Raw genomic sequence first — 17,982 nt, forward strand, 5'->3', positions numbered from 1 at the left:
ATAATTTGTTTACTTTTGTAAAAGTGTTAGCTTTAAATATTCTTAAAGTACCAAAAGTAAATATGCAGAATGGCATATTAAAAATCTGAATGACTTTTTAATACATGTATGACTTCTAAAGCAGGAATATTTTGGTGGAGTTCTTTGAAAATTACAGAAGTACAACATTTCAAATTCTAATGTGATCTGTTAAGCAATTTGTTATATTCTGCTGTGATGCAATATCTATTTGTATACCGTAGTAAGTTATTACTTGAGATGTTCGGTGACTAAACAAGCAGCTTATGTCAAGATCACAATACTGTATTTTTCTTGTGATCATCAGAAAATTAAATAAATTAAAGTCATCTATATAGAATATACAGTCGGCAGTCGCCCTGATTCAAGCCTTCTGCATTATTCATTTTAATGTTTTAAAAAAACAAAAGCATACTAATGAGCTGGCTCATAAGGGTTTGTTTTTACTTTAATGCTGCACAGTTTTGTCTGTTTTGGAAGCATACATAACCGTTGTGAGGTCATCAACATTAACTGGTCTTTATGTTAACGTTTTACAGTTTATATATTTAGAGTGTGTTGTCAGCCTTTCAATCGCGAATGACACATTTGATGTGTGGATCCTTTGCGGTACTTTACATGTTTTTTAGTTTGGGAGGAAGGGGACGACTTTGCAAATTGTATTTTCAAGCCAGATAGACCAGCTGCTCAGCATGCCTGTAACCCTCTTGGGCATGACCCACATTTATACAGTATTTGAAAAAGCCATAAAAGCCTTACAGATTTTCATAGACTCTAACCGTATTATCCTGTTTGAAAGTTAGATTCTGCACATTTTCCTGTTGCTTTGCATACAAAGATTTAGTGCTTTTACCAAGGTGCTAATAAATAAAAATGAATGGAGTACAACACAGTGTCATATCAAAGTTGATAACTTTTATAATGCATAACTATACATTGTCAGTTCTCTACAGCACAGATTATATACACAATAAGTAACAATGAAATGAATCAAAAAACGCTTCAGTCATTGGAGGTGAATGTTCTTATTACAGCATATCAACTACAAAGCATCAGCACCTATGTCTTCTCGATGGCAACAAGGAATAACGTGAGGAAATGTCTTTCTGACTAGTCAGGAGAACATACTGTACTGAACAAAGGGAAAATATAAGCTCTATCTTTTTACAGTAGAGTAAGTAAGAGTCAACCACCTGTCCTATATTAGCCCCCTTTCTACCAAATTAGCTCTGGTTCTTGAACCAGTTCCGTTCAAGATTCTTAGAACCATGGTGCTATCTACCTTCCACCAGTTCTGAGCAGAACCAGCTGGAAACAAACTTTTGGGGTTTCTAATCAATTTAAAGCAGGTCGAAATGCTCAGAGCAGTTTAAACTTCGGTGCACCAATCGGAACAGAACTGGTTCTCTGTTGATGGAAAGGGGGCTATTGTTATTTTTTTTTCTCAGTTGTAACTGGCAACCATGTGTTTTTATTGTCACTTTGTTCAACAAAGATAGGTCAAAGAATATGGCAGCTTTGGATTCACTGGTTTTCATCCAGATTTGTTATTAGACAAATTATCTTATGCACTAGTAGATATTTTAACTGCTATTACAAAATGTAACCATTTTTGGAAAGATAAAACTACTTGTTGTTTTTGTTTTTTTACAGTGTTATTGAGTATTGCTGAGGTTTTACAGAAAAAAAAAATATATTAAGGTTTCGCTCATGAGAAAATCACAACAGAAACAGATAAAGTGGCTGCCAGCAAAACAACACAAAACAGCAATAAGAGCACAAAGATTTGATTGCGCTGGCATAGAGACTGGTGTACGGGCTGCTCCTCATCCACAGAGAGCATAGCCAGGGAGGTGCTGTCGGTGCTGCTCAGAGGGTCTGCATACTGCGGCCCGTGGGGCTCCACCATCCAGCGCAACACGTTGACTTTCATCTCCATGTCGTCGATCATGTGGTCGATTTGGCTGATCTCCTGCTCCATGGTGCTGTGCTCCTGGCTCTCCAGGCTAGCAGGGAGGGTCTGGCTTGGAGTTTGGTTCAGGTCCGGCAGGCTGAGCGCCCGAGCTGCAACCTCACTGCCTCCTCCTGTGTTAACAAAATAAAAATTAGATTATTTTGAGAAAACTTCTTATACTGAGGCTTTTGCATTTGTAAACCGAAGAGACAAAGCTCTGAAAGCTGAAACATTATTCTAAGTTTTCATAAAGGACTCAGCTTGTTTAGGCTGCACCAGAGTACAGTATGTTTAAAGGGAATGAGTGGGCGATATTCATAATTTACTCACTGCTTTTATAACATATAATAGAGCTTATAGAGCTATTATATCATATAAATAGCAGTGAGTATTAAGAAGATCAAAGAAGTGAAGCTCTGTTCTACAGTTATCATAAACTTAAAACTAATGTTATAAAGGCCCATTTCAAGATAATTATTAGCCATATTTAAGACTAAGGACAAATTATCTTTTTCTTATTCAAGCATTGCAGGTAAGTACAGTCATGGTAAGTTTAAAGATTTGTATAATCAGAAATGTGGACTTTGACACTGAAGAGTTTGACTCATGTTGAAAAAAGAAATTAGGAGATGGACAAACGAAATTAAATAAAATTATATAAAATGTGACACTTAAAACCTTGAAAGATTATAGGCACAGAAATAACAGAAATGTAGTAAAGTCCCCGTCCACATACCAAGTCAACTATAACAGATGGTCACAGGAGCACCGATAAACATGAATACATTTTGTATACCTAATAAATTAAAGTCTGTTGCAGTGGTCACTCTTTGGGGAGGAATCATATGACTTGGAGCTGCAAGATCATCCGACTTTAACAGACTAATACTAGTTGTCACAGTAAATATTGTCCCTACAGACAACATAAAACTGGCTGTAACAGTCCTTTGATAAACCCATCGTGAAAGTTATCATGTTCATTTTTTGTTGTATTAGACTGCATTATTTCGCTAGGCATACCTAAAGAACTGGCAACTGAGTGTATATGTCAACTTTCCAGCAGTGAAAGACTTAATAATAGGTGGTGTTTTTATAGTAGTTTTTTAAAATAGGTTTCAAAACTGGCTGTATAGGTTACTGAATACTGCAATGAAAGCACGACAGCACTACTCAGATGACAAAGGTTCTACTGGAAATGCCACTTGAGATGTGCACGCACAAAGAAGTGATGTTGTGTTCCCCCTCAGGCTAATCAGAGTAACTCTTCAAATGCTAGAGAGCAGAGAAAGTGCACGAGAGGCAGCATCTCAACAATAGAGATCCTCACCAGTAGTGTCTGAGAAGCTCTAGCTCAACACAGCCACCGTTACTGGCCCTCACTTTAACTTCAAAAAATGTTTACTAAAGTGCTGATGTTTTGTAATCATTGAAAGTGAACTAATTGTCGAATTATTAAAGAGCAGCCTGTCTTTTTTGTCCTAACTTCAACTTATTTTAATCATCAGAAGAGCAACTGACTTACAATCAGTGCTCCTCCTGAAATTTTAGTTATTGTTTATGGTAATAAGGGAGGTTGCTATCGTATGTCATTTCAGTGCATCAAAGAAAGACATCACAGTCCTATTCACACTTAATCTCTGAAAAGACTATGGAGATGGAGTAGTGCAATTATATATGTTGTACCACCTTCAAAGCTTTTTCCTAGGCTAAACTAATAAGAGCTATGGGGCTGAAATGTACCTTGTAGGCCCGTTTGCATCAGGGTATGACTGTTGGCCAGAGAGAAGATGTCAGCCACATTGAAAACTTTGCGCATGTCAGCATGGAGGAGCTCCAGGCTGGAGGAGAAGGCCACCCATAGGAGCTCCATCTCCTTACGCTGCTCCTCAGGCAGGCTCTTGTCTCGGAGATGTGAGGTCAGATGATGACAGATGGCCACGACCAACTTTTGGGCCTTTTCTCTCGTTTGTCGCAGCTCATCCCGCAACTGCAAGCTGTCTGTGCACCCACCGACACATGAGGCCAAGTGCCGGTAACATGCCACCACCTGTACGAGGACGTAGAAATACAAGCGATGTAATTGTGCCAATTACAATATGAAGCTGTGTGCTGCTATCCAAGTCACCTTTAGAGTTGCTTAGAGTTAATATGCATTTTACACATCAGTGCTTCATTAAAGAAATTAATTGTTCATTTTCTGTCTTTTTTGTACCCAGCTACTTCAATTGTTTAGCAGAACGCTGCAATGCTGTTTTTTTTTTTTTTGCTGCAAAGCTCCAGAAATGTTTTGTGGATTACCAAACTTCACCCAACTTTCCATCGGCATGGGGGTGAGTAGATAATGACTAAATTTGTATTTTTGGGTGAACTTATCCTTTAAGATGGGTAAGACACAGTTTTGATAAATATCCATACTGTATGTAATCTAAAGCTGAAACAGTAACTGTGAAATGTGCAAAATGAGACACATCCAGTTTTGTGATCTACATCATCATACGGTAACATAATGGTTTATTAATAGGCATTAGCCTCGCGCTGGAGGATTAGCAGGAGTGGTTCCAATGAAAAATATTACTAATAATCTCATTATCATTGATCTATTTCTAGTTAAGCCAAAACAACCTTGTGCTCTCAGAGCGTGGACAGATGAAAGAAGGGAACACAATTATTACTGAGTATGCTATATAATTTGTTTTGCTTGTGTAATCAGAACCCTAGTATATTTCTTGCCACATTAACAAAGCATGCTTATCTCTATCATGTTGCACTGCAGTGGCATACTAAATAGAAACATTTGTACAGTAGTCTTTCATTTACTACGAAGGTGTCTCATGTGTTATCAATGTGTTAAACTGCTGCTATGATGCTCAAATTTCTCTGGGGAATTAATGAAATTAATTTCAATAATAATAATAATAATCCATCATATGGCAATATCTGGTCATTCTTAAAGTAAATTCGTAAGAAGTGCTAAAAAGGTCTGCATAACTGGAACTTGCATGCTGTTAGCACCAAGAATTGTATTGTCTGCATATTAAACAAATATTCAGCGACCAAACGTAGAGCAAAAATGTGCAAAAATGATATAGATTACCCACACGCTTTTTGCTGATAAAACACTGTAGTAAATACATGCCAATAACTGAGGGAAAAAAATGTTTGGTATTGCCTCTGCATTTTCCAACACATAATAGAAGGGTCACGAAGATGCAGTGGACCAAGAAATTCTTTTCAGTGAGAGTGCTTTTTTGGCCACGGGGGAAAAACAATGCTTAGAAGTCTCGCGTTTGTTTAGTCTGTAAAATACTGACATTAGAGTTTTAGAAAAGAATATAGTGAAGACGGTATAACTGCTGATGCAAAACATATCAAATAGTACATTTAAAATTAAAATAACAATTTTCCACTCTTATGCAGTAACATTGCATAATTGATTGAAAGGTGTTTACTGACATTCAATTTATGTATTAGATGACAACCTGCACCTGCTTATCCAATTGTAAAGCAGCAAACTGAAACTACTGTTGTAAACATGCCAATACAGCAGTACACCACAGCATTGTGTGTGTCCTTAATAGACATTGAAGTAAAAACTGTAAAAACCAGGAGCATCTTACCTTCATCAACGAGTCCACCAGAGCCTTCCCATCAGCCAAAGCCTTGTCTGTGCCAACTGTGCCATCATCGCCCACTTTGTTATTTACAAGTGGCATGAGGATGACTTGTCCAGAGTCTCAGACTCTGCCACAGCAGGCAAGATTTTGGCCCAGCAGCCCTTCACTTCTCTGGCTGCGGCTGCTCCTCTTCTTCCCCTGTAGGATGCTTCATTCAATGGCTGATGGTTGAGACAGACTCATTCCCACAGCCGCACGATGCACCGCAATATTCCACTCCAATTACTAAATGACAGGTACCAAACATGCTTTGGATGCTAAAAAAAATGGGCCCGAAAAAGAGCCAGAGGTGGGCGAGTCAAAGGAAAGAAGAAAAAAAGTGTAATAAACTGATGTAACTCTTAAGCAAGGTGCTAATCCTGTGATTGACCCCTTTGGACTGACGCAGGCTAAGACGAACAGCTAATCTCATTAACCATCACTGAGAGCAGAGAGATAGAAGAGCAGCTGGCTGTCCCTGCCACAATGGTCCTTTCACTAACTGAGAGGAGGCTGCGCTCTGTCACCTCACGCACACCACACTGGATCATTCACTCTACTGTAAAAGACAATATGATACATAAGTATTTCATTGACAGTGGAAATATCAGGGTTTTTAATATTGCATTGATTTAGAATTAAGAATTTTACTTATTGATTGTCAGAATGGAATATTAAGCTTATTGAATAGTGATGCTTTTGAAGGAATTGAAAGTTATAGATGGTTTCTTTGTCCTATCAGGCTCTTTGGTGCTTTACTTCCCCTTAGGCCCTAGATAATGGATGGCCTCATTTGACCAGGTTGATTTAAGGGTCAGCGCGTTCTAAGCATGAATTCCCTGCCGTGACATGTCTATAGCAGTGTATGTATGCATGTATAACAAGGTTTCTATGTGGGGAAAACGGCACACTATAAGAAAAGAAACCATATGTGCATGTGCTGTGACCATGAAATGACATCATACTAGTGATGCTTAATATATAAAAACAGAGGAACTAATATTGTCAGTAAGAAAGATAAATTACTTCAGGCCTAGAAGTTTGAGTAATTACATTTTTATTAAAAACCAAAAACACAAACATAGCAAGACACACTGGATAAAATCAATAATTTATCACTTTTAACCCAAGTAAAACTATTCCAAGATAAGTTTTTAAAAACCAAAGCTCTCTCCCAAGTCTCTTTTTCAGCGTTTTGTAGCCTTCAGAGTTTTCCTGAGCGTTCGGCTAGTCGTACACTTCCGTGGAGAAGTTACTGCCTCCCTGATGTTGGCAAGCAGGCCTCGCTTGGTTTTTGGCTGCACAGGGGACTTCTGGGAGAGCATGGCAATGTCTGCCTTCAGTGAGGCAATCTCACTGTCCTTATCAATGTTCTGCAGAAGGATTTCCTCCATAGATTTCGTCTTGATGGAAAAAAAATATTAATTGATAAACATTAAATCTACATGCAACAATATTTCCATCCTGGTGAAGTCAGGTTTGTCCAACATGCCTGGATCCAGTCAATCTGCTCAAATTGTATTATTCTTAAAAGCCAGTATAAGTATGATTTTAAATTTGATTGATTTCTTGTGACATTTGAATTGCCTCACCTGATCATCAGCCTTCCTCTGCAGAGCCTCCAGATCAGCAGATTTCTCCAGGAAGCCATCTCTGACCTTCTCAAGTGTGTCACTAAGATCCATCAGCCTTTTCTCCAAGGACAAAATCAACTGGACAAAGCATTAAATGTGAAAACTGAGCAAGTGATTACATAACCAGACATTTGATTCAGATACATCATTTTAATTTTGTCCCTGTTACCTGTTGTTTGTCCTCACACATCCTCTCTATGGCACATTTTTCTTTGTAAATCCATTTGAATCGATCATCTGCTGTGGGGATAAAATGAGCTGAGTCAAGTTTACTGCCCTAACAACAGAAGTTTTTAAAACTTACAAATTGGCATTATTACAGATTTCAAACAAAGTTGTCTGTATCCATCCCAGAGGGCGTTTCCTAAAAGCGGAAGATGTTGAGCTATGTCTGTGAATATACAGTGTGCTGACCTGCTCTTTCTGTTTTACATGGTTGAGTCTGGCACGACTGGTTCACTGTTGGAGCTGCACACACTCCTCCTCTGGACGTTAAGGTCTCCAACTCTGACACTTTACGTTTGAGAGCCTACAGTCGTTAAGGTAAGAGATTAAGTTTTAATAACCCCAAAAATCTGAAGATTCCCACTGTTTTGCTTGGTGGCATAACATGAGACTATACCAGAATACTACAAAGCCAATTTGACTATTTGCAATATAAGAACTCAATGAAGTTTATCAGGTTTTAACAGTACATTATATACCTGCAAAGCATTTGTAATGAACCCAGTCCTGAGTCTGGCATGGGTAGAGATTAAAGCCTCAACTTTAAGAGCCACTAAAACAGCCGACTAAAAGACCTACCTCCACTTTCTCTTGTTCTGCAATGAACTCATCCAGAGGTACATAGTCATCTTCCAGATTGTTCATGGCACTCTGGTAGGCGTGCTCCTTGATAGCATCCTTGTACATCTCAAAGGTGTTCTCCAGCTTCTCTTGGTAGCCCTCCTTCAGCTCTTCTATCTGTCGACTAAACATAAAAAGCAAACCTCATTCATCCAGTTTGGTTTAATTTTGACTTCAATAAAGGTTTATTTCAGGAGATTATGCTGAAATGCCTTCTGACCATGACTGCATTTATGAAAGTTTTAAGCAGAGTCCTAATTTGACAAACAAATCGTAATAACAGAAATGAAAACTGTAGGCCTGAAGTACCAGAGGTATGCATCACTCGCCTTCTCGTTTGTGATGTTACATCTGTGAATGATATGATTCTTTTCAACAGCTCTTTGGTACGATCAAAGGGAATAGTCATACTTGATGAGAGCCATTCTTTTCCTTTCTTGTGCCCAAGCTTTATTCACTAGCCAGCCAGATACATAACCATCTAAAAAATAATCCTTGGAAACGGTTAAGAAAAGGGCAGGTACTTTAAAAAATGACTTTGTAGGTGATCATATCAACTGCCTTTCACAGGCTATCATGGGCTAACTTCAACCAATCAAATCAGTGAACCACATGTTACACCAGTCATAACCTCTCTTGCAAATAAAATTAAAAAAATAGCCTACCTGCGGAGCTCTTCACTCTCCATGATCTGTTGTAACATTGCATCTCCCATTTCCTTACGAATCTCCATTTCCTGAACCAGGTTTCTTCTTCGCTCAGCCAGGAGTTTTGTTCGCAGACTCTCAATCACATTCATAAGCTCCTAGAAGAGTTAAAGGATAATAGTGTGACTCTTGTAATGAGAAAAGGCTACTGTAAATATCCCCCAAATTATATATACACAAATAAAACTAAAACTATTTACTACACAAAGGTAGTAGGTTACAGCCATGCTTTTTGCTCTGAGGCAATATTCAAGCATTAGATGCTTTGAGCTGAATGCTAACTACAGCATGTTCACAATTGTATATCGCACAATGTTAAAGAAAGTGAGAAAGAAATTGCTGGATCCATTCCTTTATCCACACCAAAAGTTAACGAGGTCTATTCTGGTGCGAGTCTCATCCTTCATCCAAGTTCATCCATAAAATGCATGGTGCTGATTTTGATACAACAAATACAACTGGACGTCTGACGTACTGCCTCTCCAATACATTTGTGAAACAATGTTTGAATGGGATATTGAGCAGCAGTTGTACATTCTGGGGCAGCAAAGACATGTCAGCCTCTTCTTCCTCATCAAGCAGCTCCTCTTCAGACAGGTAGCTCTCCAGGGCCTGGCTGTCAATCATCCCATTCCTCACCAGAGGTTTGCCATCCCGGCCGACCAAACAGGGAGCCAGAGATTCCAGAGGCTTGTCTGGGATCACCTGCACCACCTACAGAAAACACAGGTAACATTAGTGGTGTTGGAGATGTCCCACAGCTAAATTCTGCAACCTCTCACATCATCAAGTACCTCAGACTAACCTGTTTGGCAACAGCAGAGAATTTCATAACATGGAGGGTTTCGTCATAGGTGGAGGCACACTGGTTAATGTTGACGATCATTGACGCTTTTCCTTTGCCGCAGAAAACCGCCTGGAAAAGCTTGGTGAGCTTACTCTCTCTGAAAGGGATGTAGCTGTTCTTCATTCTGATCAACAACAACAGAGGAAAAAAAGGAGTTTCAGAGTGCAGAAGCATATAAATCATTAAGGGACATGTCAAGCCATGTATTATAAGGTTCAAAGCATTGGCAACTTTTGTCAAAAATATACTTAATCTAACCAACTGTACCGGTCAGTCTGATTGTTGCGCAGGGCAGTGATGCACTTCCCCAAAATGAGCAGGGAGTTGTTTATGTTTCCTGCTTCCTTCAGCCTCTCTCCAAACGTCTTGGTTTTGTTGCATCTTTCCGAACCAGCCAGGTCACACAGAGAAAACCTGAGAAATGCAATTTAGTTGGTTAAGTTATTTTTGTATATTAGTGGTTGTTTCATGGTGCTGGAGCTACCGTAGGTCAGCAAGACTCAGTCAGTTCTTTATCACAATCATGTCTCATGTTAATCCTCTCCTCCTCCTCCTGTCACTTAACAACTACTTGCCAAATGTAGCCACACAGAAAAAATGATGAGTAGGCAGGAAAAAAAATGATGAGACACTTACTCAGAGACCCATTTAACTGCACTGCCATCGATCTTCAGTAGCTTCATTGTAAATATGCTGTGGCTGTAAGGAAAGCTGGCGTGAGTTTTGAAAACAGAAAATGACACCATGTTAAGAAGTGGGAAATTAGAGTTTGCCTCCTGCTTGACGACTGGTTCATCTTCGTGGCTGCGGCACTTCTGTTTTTGTTCCCAAACTGTAGGAGTTTGCAGGCTTCACCCAGGGTCTGGATGTTGATCCACCTGAGATCTGAAATAAAAAACACACATTGCAATTCAATTTTAAGCCTTAGGATAACGGTTTCTACCAACTTGACGCAATGAAGACACGCTGACACCTTTGACGTAAGCGTTGCCAGCACCGTCGTCACACACTCGCAGAGAAGCACGTTTCTTGGACTTCGTGCACAGGGAAGATTGAAGCAGATCGTACACACACTCATTGTAGATTTCAAAGAATGCCACCCATAGCGTGAACTGGCTGCTGTCTGCTTCTGTTGGGTTGCTTGCCAACACTAAATAGAAATACAGAGGACAACAAAGGCAGAGGAGTGAAATGGAAAGATCTGAAGAAGACTGAGTTGCCATTATTCTTCTTGCCTAAGATCCTGCAGTTTCAACATTCACTGGTTACCATTTAGACATTCAATATATATATTATATTTTCAGTGTGAGTGTACAATAAATTAGGGCTACCAGTTTGTTCGTGGGACAAAGAGGAGGATGAGAGGGCGGCGGTGGAAGAGGACAAGGACTCTAAACCACCACTGGCTCTGAGAGGATCACACTCCTAGATGGGAGAAAAGAAATATGCATCACCTGCAGACAGCATTGAGGTCAACAGTGTGTCATTCCAGCAATATTTTCTACGCTGCCTGACGAAACATCAAGTTTTTCCCTCACTTCTTTGACTGAAGCAAAAATAGCAGCTTTAGCACTTCTCTCCTGCTTGACTTGGTCAGGTTCCAGATATTGTGCATCATTCCTGAGGTATGGTTTCAGGTCCATCCCCTCATACTGACGGCCTGCGATGTACTGAAAGGTGGCGTCCAGCACTCGAGGGAGTATTCCCGGCTCTTTTGGAGATCCTAAAAACATTTCACAGCATAGTTAGACTGGCGGAGGAAGTCAATAGGACTGGCGCTCAATATTAAAATGCTGTTGTCTTTTCATGTTTACCTTGGATTGTGTAGGTTTTCCCAGCATTGGTTACACCATAGCTGAATATCAGTGCATTCTTCCCATCCAAGAAATCATACATTTGTCTTTTGACAGTATCCTCAAATAGTTCAGATTGTGTCTTCCCTGGTCCAAAAATCTAAAAGCCAACACAAAGTTGCTCGGTTGGTCTTCTAACATGTTCAGGCAGCTAGATAAACAGTGCTACAAATGTCAAATGTTGAAGACCTGTGAGAAGGAGAATTTGTGGAGTGACATGCCGATGCCTTTCTCACTGCTCTTCATGGTTGCAGAACCCTTTGGTGCATTCAGTGTCACTGCCTGGCCGTTTTCAATCACTACGCAACCCTGAGGGAATAAAAGAGGAATGAGCTGTCAAGCCGTAAGCAACAGTGGATGAAAAGTCTCAAAGTGGGATGTTGGAGCAAGTTGTGGTTTGTCGTCTACACCTAGGGACCGTTTGAAATTAATTTTAAAATGTATATTTTCAAAGACTGATGTCCCTCTTGGACTTAACTTTTAAGCGTTTCAGGGGCACATGGTAACTCTTGGGAGGGTCTTCTTTTTAATATGGCAAAATATAATATCAGCCCCCACACCCATCCAAGTATTTTTCATACAGTCCCTTACATTGGTGGAAATCAGATTCACAATGTAGATAAAATGCAACACTTATAGGAATATAGGAAATAGGAATATTCAGCTTCTTTACAAGTTGAAAACCCAGTTGTCACATTCACGATCATGACTTTGACCTTTCCTTATTATACTGTACCTGATCTTCATTGTCCGAGAGTTCCTCTCTTGAGAAGGGCCTGACTCGGAGGTAAACTCTCATGGTCTGCTGCTCAGCAACACCTGGCATTTCATTCTACAAACAAGGAAGACAGCCATCAGACTGCAAACTACACATCAGCACTGGGTTTAGGATTTATTGCAGTCCTTTTGAACAGCTAATGATAAAGCCAAGTGAACTCAATAGGCACAGGCATCCTTTCTAAGCAAAAAAGTCAGTATTCAATGAGTTTAGCTTGGGAGATCAAACTGGAATCTGTTTTATTGTTTGATGAAAACAAAATGAGGAGAAAACCTCACCTGCTGGGATGAAGCGCTGACAACAGGAACATCCCAAGTCAAGTCCATGTCAACAGGCTCCATATGGTCACTTCCTTCAGTGGTCAAATCAATAACTGTACTCATCTTGAGGCAAGGAATCTCCAAAATGTCTATTAATTCAAGTGCAATTTCTTTATCTGCCCCAAAGTTGTACTTGATTCTCTGCACAAATGCAGGTTAAACAGCCCAGACTGTTTGATAGATAATACACGTGAATTTCTGACCTTAAAACTGACTTATTTCACCTTGAGTCTGAGTCTGCTCATCTTCCACTGAATGTCAGGGGGAGCTTGTAATCAATTCTAATTGAAAGCAGGTGAAGTCAAGCAAATCACAGAGAATGACCAACCAGCTCAGAGAACTCTACTCCAGCTTTACCGAGTTTAACCCTGATATGTCAAATCATTCTCTGGGGATCAAACATGATTTATACGCAATAAAAGATTGTGCTGCAGGCAAAGGCAATAACCAGATTTCTTTGTTCTACTTAAAAAGGGAATTTCTAAGACAGGAGAGACGTTAATCTTTTAAAATGAATACCCAAATAGTACCAGGACTTGTTTTCCATCAGTCACTCAATGCTACTATAATATCCTAAAGCATATATTTGTGTTTCTGAGTAATTCTTTCATATCATTTTCAAATGAGAGTGGCAGCTAAAATAGCTCCACAACTTAGGCTGCCACGCAAGCCAAAACTGTCACTTTCTGGGTCAATAAAACATTAAAGACTGCTCAATGTCTTTGGTGTGAATCATTTTCAAGAGTAGCTTACACATTTAAAATCCAATAATGAAAGACCCTATAAAATTAGGTATGTGACCAGTGGCAAACATTGTCACAAAGAATCTGGACTCCCTCGAGTAGGCCTACTGATAACATATTCTTCCTCCTTGAAATGAAAAGCTGACTTTCATAAGCAATGAACAAATCATGCTTAATTCCATATATGTAGGAGTTGTGCTGCTACAGCCTTTGTCTAATATGAACATAGCTTGAAGAGCCCATCTTTGCTAATGTTAGGAGACTTTAGTTATGGCTGTGTTACTAACTTTTTCTACTTGAGTTACGTTATGCCTTGGTATTCAGTATTATGTTATTGTCACTTGAGTTAGTTTTTTTTTCTGAATAACAGTGAGAATACACAATGAAATGTGTAACCTTTCTTTCTTGGTTAAAGGTAAGTTTTATTTTAAACAAAGGGCCATACAAAAGTTGGATGTCCATAATGTAAATAGCAATGCAAAAAGATGTTGAGAATGCAGTATAGGCAGTGGGATTCCTCTTTAAGTAGTTTTCTTTTCTGATGCAAGTCTGACCACATGTATCTAATATATTGTAGTTTTCTCCATTAACATATTAAACTGTTTACACTGTCTACAAATGGGAGAAACCCATTTTTTTTTTTTACTATTTGGGGTGAATTTTATGGAACTTTGTTCTTTGAAATGCAACTCCAAAAAGTGTAGCTATTACAAATTCACACACAGACCACCTGTCAGGCACTGTAGTACATCGACACTGCAGTGCCAAGCAAGATGCTTTTAGCTGTATTGTAAATTTATAATGGCCACATAGTATTTGATTAACCTGCTCTCTCAAGAGTTACAGACCCTACATCAACAGCACATTTGCCAATTCATGAAATGCACTTCAGTTTAATCTTCAGCAATAACTTAGTTTTTATGTAAATGACAGTGAATCAGGTTTAGATGTATTGGGATCCCACTGTGTAAGAATTCCAGTTCATACCACAAATTGCATTTTTAGTGAGAACATTTTGTCAGACTAAGTCCTCAGTTTTGATCAATTATCAGATGTTGCGTGCATCTGCTGGAAAAGCAATGTTCCTTCAGCCCTCTAAAATGCTTAAGGCATCTTCACAAATTAAGAAGTTTACTGGTTGATAGCACATTTCTAGAACCCTGTCCCTCCCACCCACACTTCTGCTATACACACACAGTTAAAAAGTTTTCATGATTCCCACTTTAAGAGCCCAGCCAATGATAACCACGTCACAGTTTTCTTATTCATTTCTTTATTCAATCATCCGCATCATTTATGCGTCAGCGATGGTAACCTCAACCTCAACACCGGGTTCAATGCTGATGGAGGTGATCTGCTTGACGATCTCAGATGGGCTGTGCAGATCAATCAGGCGCTTGTGGATCCTCATCTGGAAGCGATCCCAGGTTTTGGATCCTTCACCACAGGGAGTCTTTCTGGTGGTGATGCGCAGAGTCTGAAAACAGGCAGAAAAGGCAGAGTTTAGCTTGACCACTGTCATCTCAGAAAATAATGTAAAGGCATGTTCAGAGTTGCTAGAATTGTTAAACCAATCAGCATCACAAAGGGAAGTTGAACTACTTAGGCTAGATTCTTGTCAATTGTATTCAGTGTAAAAAATTCAATGCCTTTGCTTGTGTTGTCCATAAATGTCCAAAAAAACATTTTGGTTCCTGTTTCAAGAAGAAGAATTCAATACATTGAAGCCATAAAAGAATATACTTCAGTACCTTGGTTGGCATGCGGACGGGTCCCTTCACCTTCAGGTTCTTCTCCTTAGCCCCACGGATCAGGTCAGCGCAGACTGAGGATAATAAAAAGACAAAACCTTAACAAAAGCAACTAGAACTCACATCATTCTACTTTTGAAAAGCCATGGCTCAGAATAGCGTATACAGTCGTCAGGGTTCATCAGGTGGAAGTTGTATCCTCATAGCTCAGGTCTATGTTCCATTCTCGTCACTAACAATTTTGAGCCAACTCACCCTTCTCCAGAGATTTGACATTGCGGCTGGTAAGGGTGATGCGGATGCGGTGAATGGCGACCTCGGTCTCAACAGGTGCCTTGCCAGTGTCCTTGAAAGCCTGCATGTGAGGAAATAAGAGTTTACACAGTTAAAGCACTGTATAGGATTACATCACTTGCATCAGTGTATGTTTACTATTAAGAAAACTGGACAATCCCTTCAAATAGGCTGGACTGGTAATGTAATTCTGTGATAATCATTGATATACGTTTATAGATGAAAATTCAGTATAATCATTTATTTCATAAGACTTCAACTTGAAGTTGGAGAATTACGTGTAGCACGTAAACGCAGCACAAGTTAACTAGCACGTGGGTCGCTTTCTATTGAATTTAACAAGGCTCAGGCTGTACTCAAACTAAATACGTTTTGAAGCAAACACCATGTTTGCCTGTGGATAAATCCTGAGTTCAATTTCTCCATCTGACTTGCTGCCACATAATGGGCGCATGGGAGAACTAGCTTGGTCAACTGTCTATTCTGCTAATACTCGTTTTAATCATTTTTCCAAATTATATTTATGTCTGAACACGTTGGCAAATGTAACACGTCCAACATGATTGACAGATTGTAGTTTGTTAGGGATTTTAGACTTTAAGCGATCATAAACATTACAATAAGGTCAGTTTTCAACGAGACAATGTAAACTATAACGTTAGCTATATTAAAGCTTTAATTTCAAGCAAATGCTGCTGGTGTACTTTAAAGCATGCCGAATTTTAAGTTAAGTCATTAAGAGTCTGAAAATATGTAGTCTTCTGTAGTGTCGCGGATTTAACTTCGTCAACACGCAGTTTATTATTAAAAACGTCCAGGTTCTAAATGATAAGTGGCGGGATGTCTACTTCCAGCAACACAAGCTATCGGCGTTAGCCAATCGTCTCTGTAGACTTTTGACGTCCAAATTAGGACATGTAATTACGAAATAACCGAATAGAAAGCTTCGTGAAAAATACAAACAGTTATATTAAAACAGCACATACCATTGTGAATACCCCTGACCGACTTATTCGGAAAAAATTCAAGCGAACAGCGGTGAGCCAGGAATGGGAGCAACCAACGTGGTTAGCTCTTCACGAAAAAGGACCGACAGAGGCCTGTTTCCTGGTTATGTACTGTTCATCCGGGGTTCTCATGCTTCTTCTTTAGTGTTTTACTCTGGCCTAAACCAACAGCGACATCTGGTGGCTGCACTTGACCACTGAATTTAAAGCAGAGCTGTAGGTTCTTTCTGTAACCACTAGAGGGCAGTATATGCTTAACTCTTCAGAACTCAGTCCCTTTAGTCTGTTAACGTAATTATTAATCAATTACCGATAAAAGACTAAGATCAGAATAAATACGTATAAGAATAATCAGCATAAATGATATAGCAACTAATGACAGTGAATTCTCCCAGTATGACCAGGCTCCACCAGTGTGATGGCAGATCATAGACTAAAATATGCAGAATAAATCACAAAAAACATATTATTGCTAAAATATATGAAATATAATCCAGTTCGATGGTACGGATGGTTATCGTTTAATAGTTTTATATATGACAAATATTAACAAGAGCAATTGCAATCATGATCAATACCAGATTTGACACAACTAATGAAGAGATGCAGTTCATATATGTGTCCACCAGATGTCAGTGAAGTACCCATAACACTCGACAATTGCTGCCTCGTCTGTGGTTTCAAGGTAGGCTCAACAAGATAGTCTTACATCCGGCAAAGATTTGCAAAATAAAACAAGCAAAATAAATAATTTGCATTGCTAAAATCAAATTTGATGCACTACTCCTAAAACGTTTGAGGTCACTTACAAATGTCCTAATTTTTTGAAAGAAATGCAATATTTTTCAATTAGAATAACAATACATTGGTCAGAATTACAGTCTTGACATAACTGATGTGGTAAATCACTATTTTAGCTGGAAAAAAACGATGTTTTGATAAAATATCTACATATTTGTACCAAGGACCATTTTCAGCAACCATAACTTCTGTGGTGCAATGGCCCATTGTGTTAGCTAATCAAAAGTTGTTGTGTTAAAAGGCCATGGGGGCTCCCCAGTAGCTCAATGGTCCAGGGCTTGCACCTGCACCTGCACTTGCACCTGTGGCCCTTTGCTGCATGTCATCCTTCCTGTCTCTCTCATCCTGTTTCCTGTTGATTATTAGAAATCCCTTGTGCAACCACATCAGCACAGCTCCAAACTATACAGGAATTATTTAGGCAGGAAGCAGTACCAGCTGGTATTCTGTCTATAATGGAGTGACTAGTGCAGTCATCAGATCTCAACCTTATTGAGCTCTCAAGCAGCTTGAGTGTAGAGAAATACCCATCAGACTGTGACTGGGATGGTTGTTGTTTTTTAGCATCCTTTAGGCTCTGTGCAGACACCTCACTTCAATATCACTGATTCTGGTAGATGATACCAACGATGTTTTGGGTGGTTTCAATTACTTAAAGGATAACTACCGTTTTTTACAACCTGGACCTTATTTCTAGCAAAATATATGATCATTTACTCACCCAGATAACTTTGGTGTCATTTGGCGTCGTTCGGACGAAATTAGATCCAGTGTAG

General features: G+C 39.3%; 3 protein-coding genes across 4 annotated transcripts; all 3 read right to left on the reverse strand.

The window, feature by feature from the left end:
* Nucleotides 1–1,084: 1,084 nt before the first annotated feature.
* On the reverse strand, nt 1,085–5,800 carry rgs9bp (regulator of G protein signaling 9 binding protein). The gene is made up of 3 exons (XM_084339966.1): nt 5,590–5,800; nt 3,713–4,019; nt 1,085–2,103 (listed from the first exon to the last, which is right to left on the reverse strand). Exons 1-3 carry the CDS (start codon nt 5,683–5,685, stop codon nt 1,727–1,729), a joined length of 780 nt encoding a protein of 259 aa, XP_084196092.1. The 5' UTR covers nt 5,686–5,800; the 3' UTR covers nt 1,085–1,726.
* An 865-nt stretch (nt 5,801–6,665) lies between these two features.
* LOC311249123 (kinesin-like protein KIF20A) lies at nt 6,666–12,877 on the reverse strand. 2 transcript variants are annotated; one of them, XM_084339877.1, is made up of 18 exons: nt 12,569–12,877; nt 12,249–12,344; nt 11,702–11,821; nt 11,474–11,612; nt 11,198–11,382; nt 10,991–11,084; nt 10,633–10,809; nt 10,433–10,544; nt 10,296–10,358; nt 9,927–10,073; nt 9,618–9,783; nt 9,347–9,526; nt 8,771–8,910; nt 8,064–8,229; nt 7,674–7,788; nt 7,429–7,496; nt 7,218–7,337; nt 6,666–7,028 (listed from the first exon to the last, which is right to left on the reverse strand). In XM_084339877.1, exons 1-18 carry the CDS (start codon nt 12,671–12,673, stop codon nt 6,813–6,815), a joined length of 2,409 nt encoding a protein of 802 aa, XP_084196003.1. In that variant the 5' UTR covers nt 12,674–12,877; the 3' UTR covers nt 6,666–6,812. The 2 variants fall into 2 exon arrangements, with proteins under 2 accessions (XP_084196003.1, XP_084196002.1); XM_084339876.1 differs by having other exon boundaries at nt 7,429–7,499.
* Nucleotides 12,878–14,606: 1,729 nt separating this feature from the next.
* rps20 (ribosomal protein S20) lies at nt 14,607–16,530 on the reverse strand. Its single transcript, XM_084340547.1, has 4 exons — nt 16,385–16,530; nt 15,360–15,459; nt 15,105–15,178; nt 14,607–14,830 (listed from the first exon to the last, which is right to left on the reverse strand). Exons 1-4 carry the CDS (start codon nt 16,385–16,387, stop codon nt 14,648–14,650), a joined length of 360 nt encoding a protein of 119 aa, XP_084196673.1. The 5' UTR covers nt 16,388–16,530; the 3' UTR covers nt 14,607–14,647.
* Nucleotides 16,531–17,982: the final 1,452 nt, after the last annotated feature.

Source organism: Pagrus pagrus (assembly GCF_965226575.1).
Source record: "Pagrus pagrus genome assembly, chromosome: 20".
NCBI lineage: Eukaryota > Metazoa > Chordata > Actinopteri > Spariformes > Sparidae > Pagrus > Pagrus pagrus.

Excerpts from the sequence above, each read along its gene's own strand:
- rgs9bp (XM_084339966.1), bottom strand. The coding sequence starts at position 5,685 with ATGCCACTTGTAAATAACAAAGTGGGCGATGATGGCACAGTTGGCACA. Across the intron at positions 4,020-5,589 it reads TGGTGGACTCGTTGATGAAG|GTGGTGGCATGTTACCGGCA; the intron begins GTAAGATGCTCC and ends GTCCTCGTACAG. Across the intron at positions 2,104-3,712 it reads GATGCAAACGGGCCTACAAG|GAGGAGGCAGTGAGGTTGCA; the intron begins GTACATTTCAGC and ends TTGTTAACACAG.
- LOC311249123 (XM_084339876.1), bottom strand. The coding sequence starts at position 12,673 with ATGAGTACAGTTATTGATTTGACCACTGAAGGAAGTGACCATATGGAG. Across the intron at positions 11,383-11,473 it reads GAAAACCTACACAATCCAAG|GATCTCCAAAAGAGCCGGGA; the intron begins GTAAACATGAAA and ends AAATGTTTTTAG. Across the intron at positions 9,527-9,617 it reads TCTCTGCTGTTGCCAAACAG|GTGGTGCAGGTGATCCCAGA; the intron begins GTTAGTCTGAGG and ends TGTTTTCTGTAG.
- rps20 (XM_084340547.1), bottom strand. Across the intron at positions 15,179-15,359 it reads TGTCAAATCTCTGGAGAAGG|TCTGCGCTGACCTGATCCGT; the intron begins GTGAGTTGGCTC and ends TATTATCCTCAG. Across the intron at positions 14,831-15,104 it reads CCGTCCGCATGCCAACCAAG|ACTCTGCGCATCACCACCAG; the intron begins GTACTGAAGTAT and ends GCCTGTTTTCAG.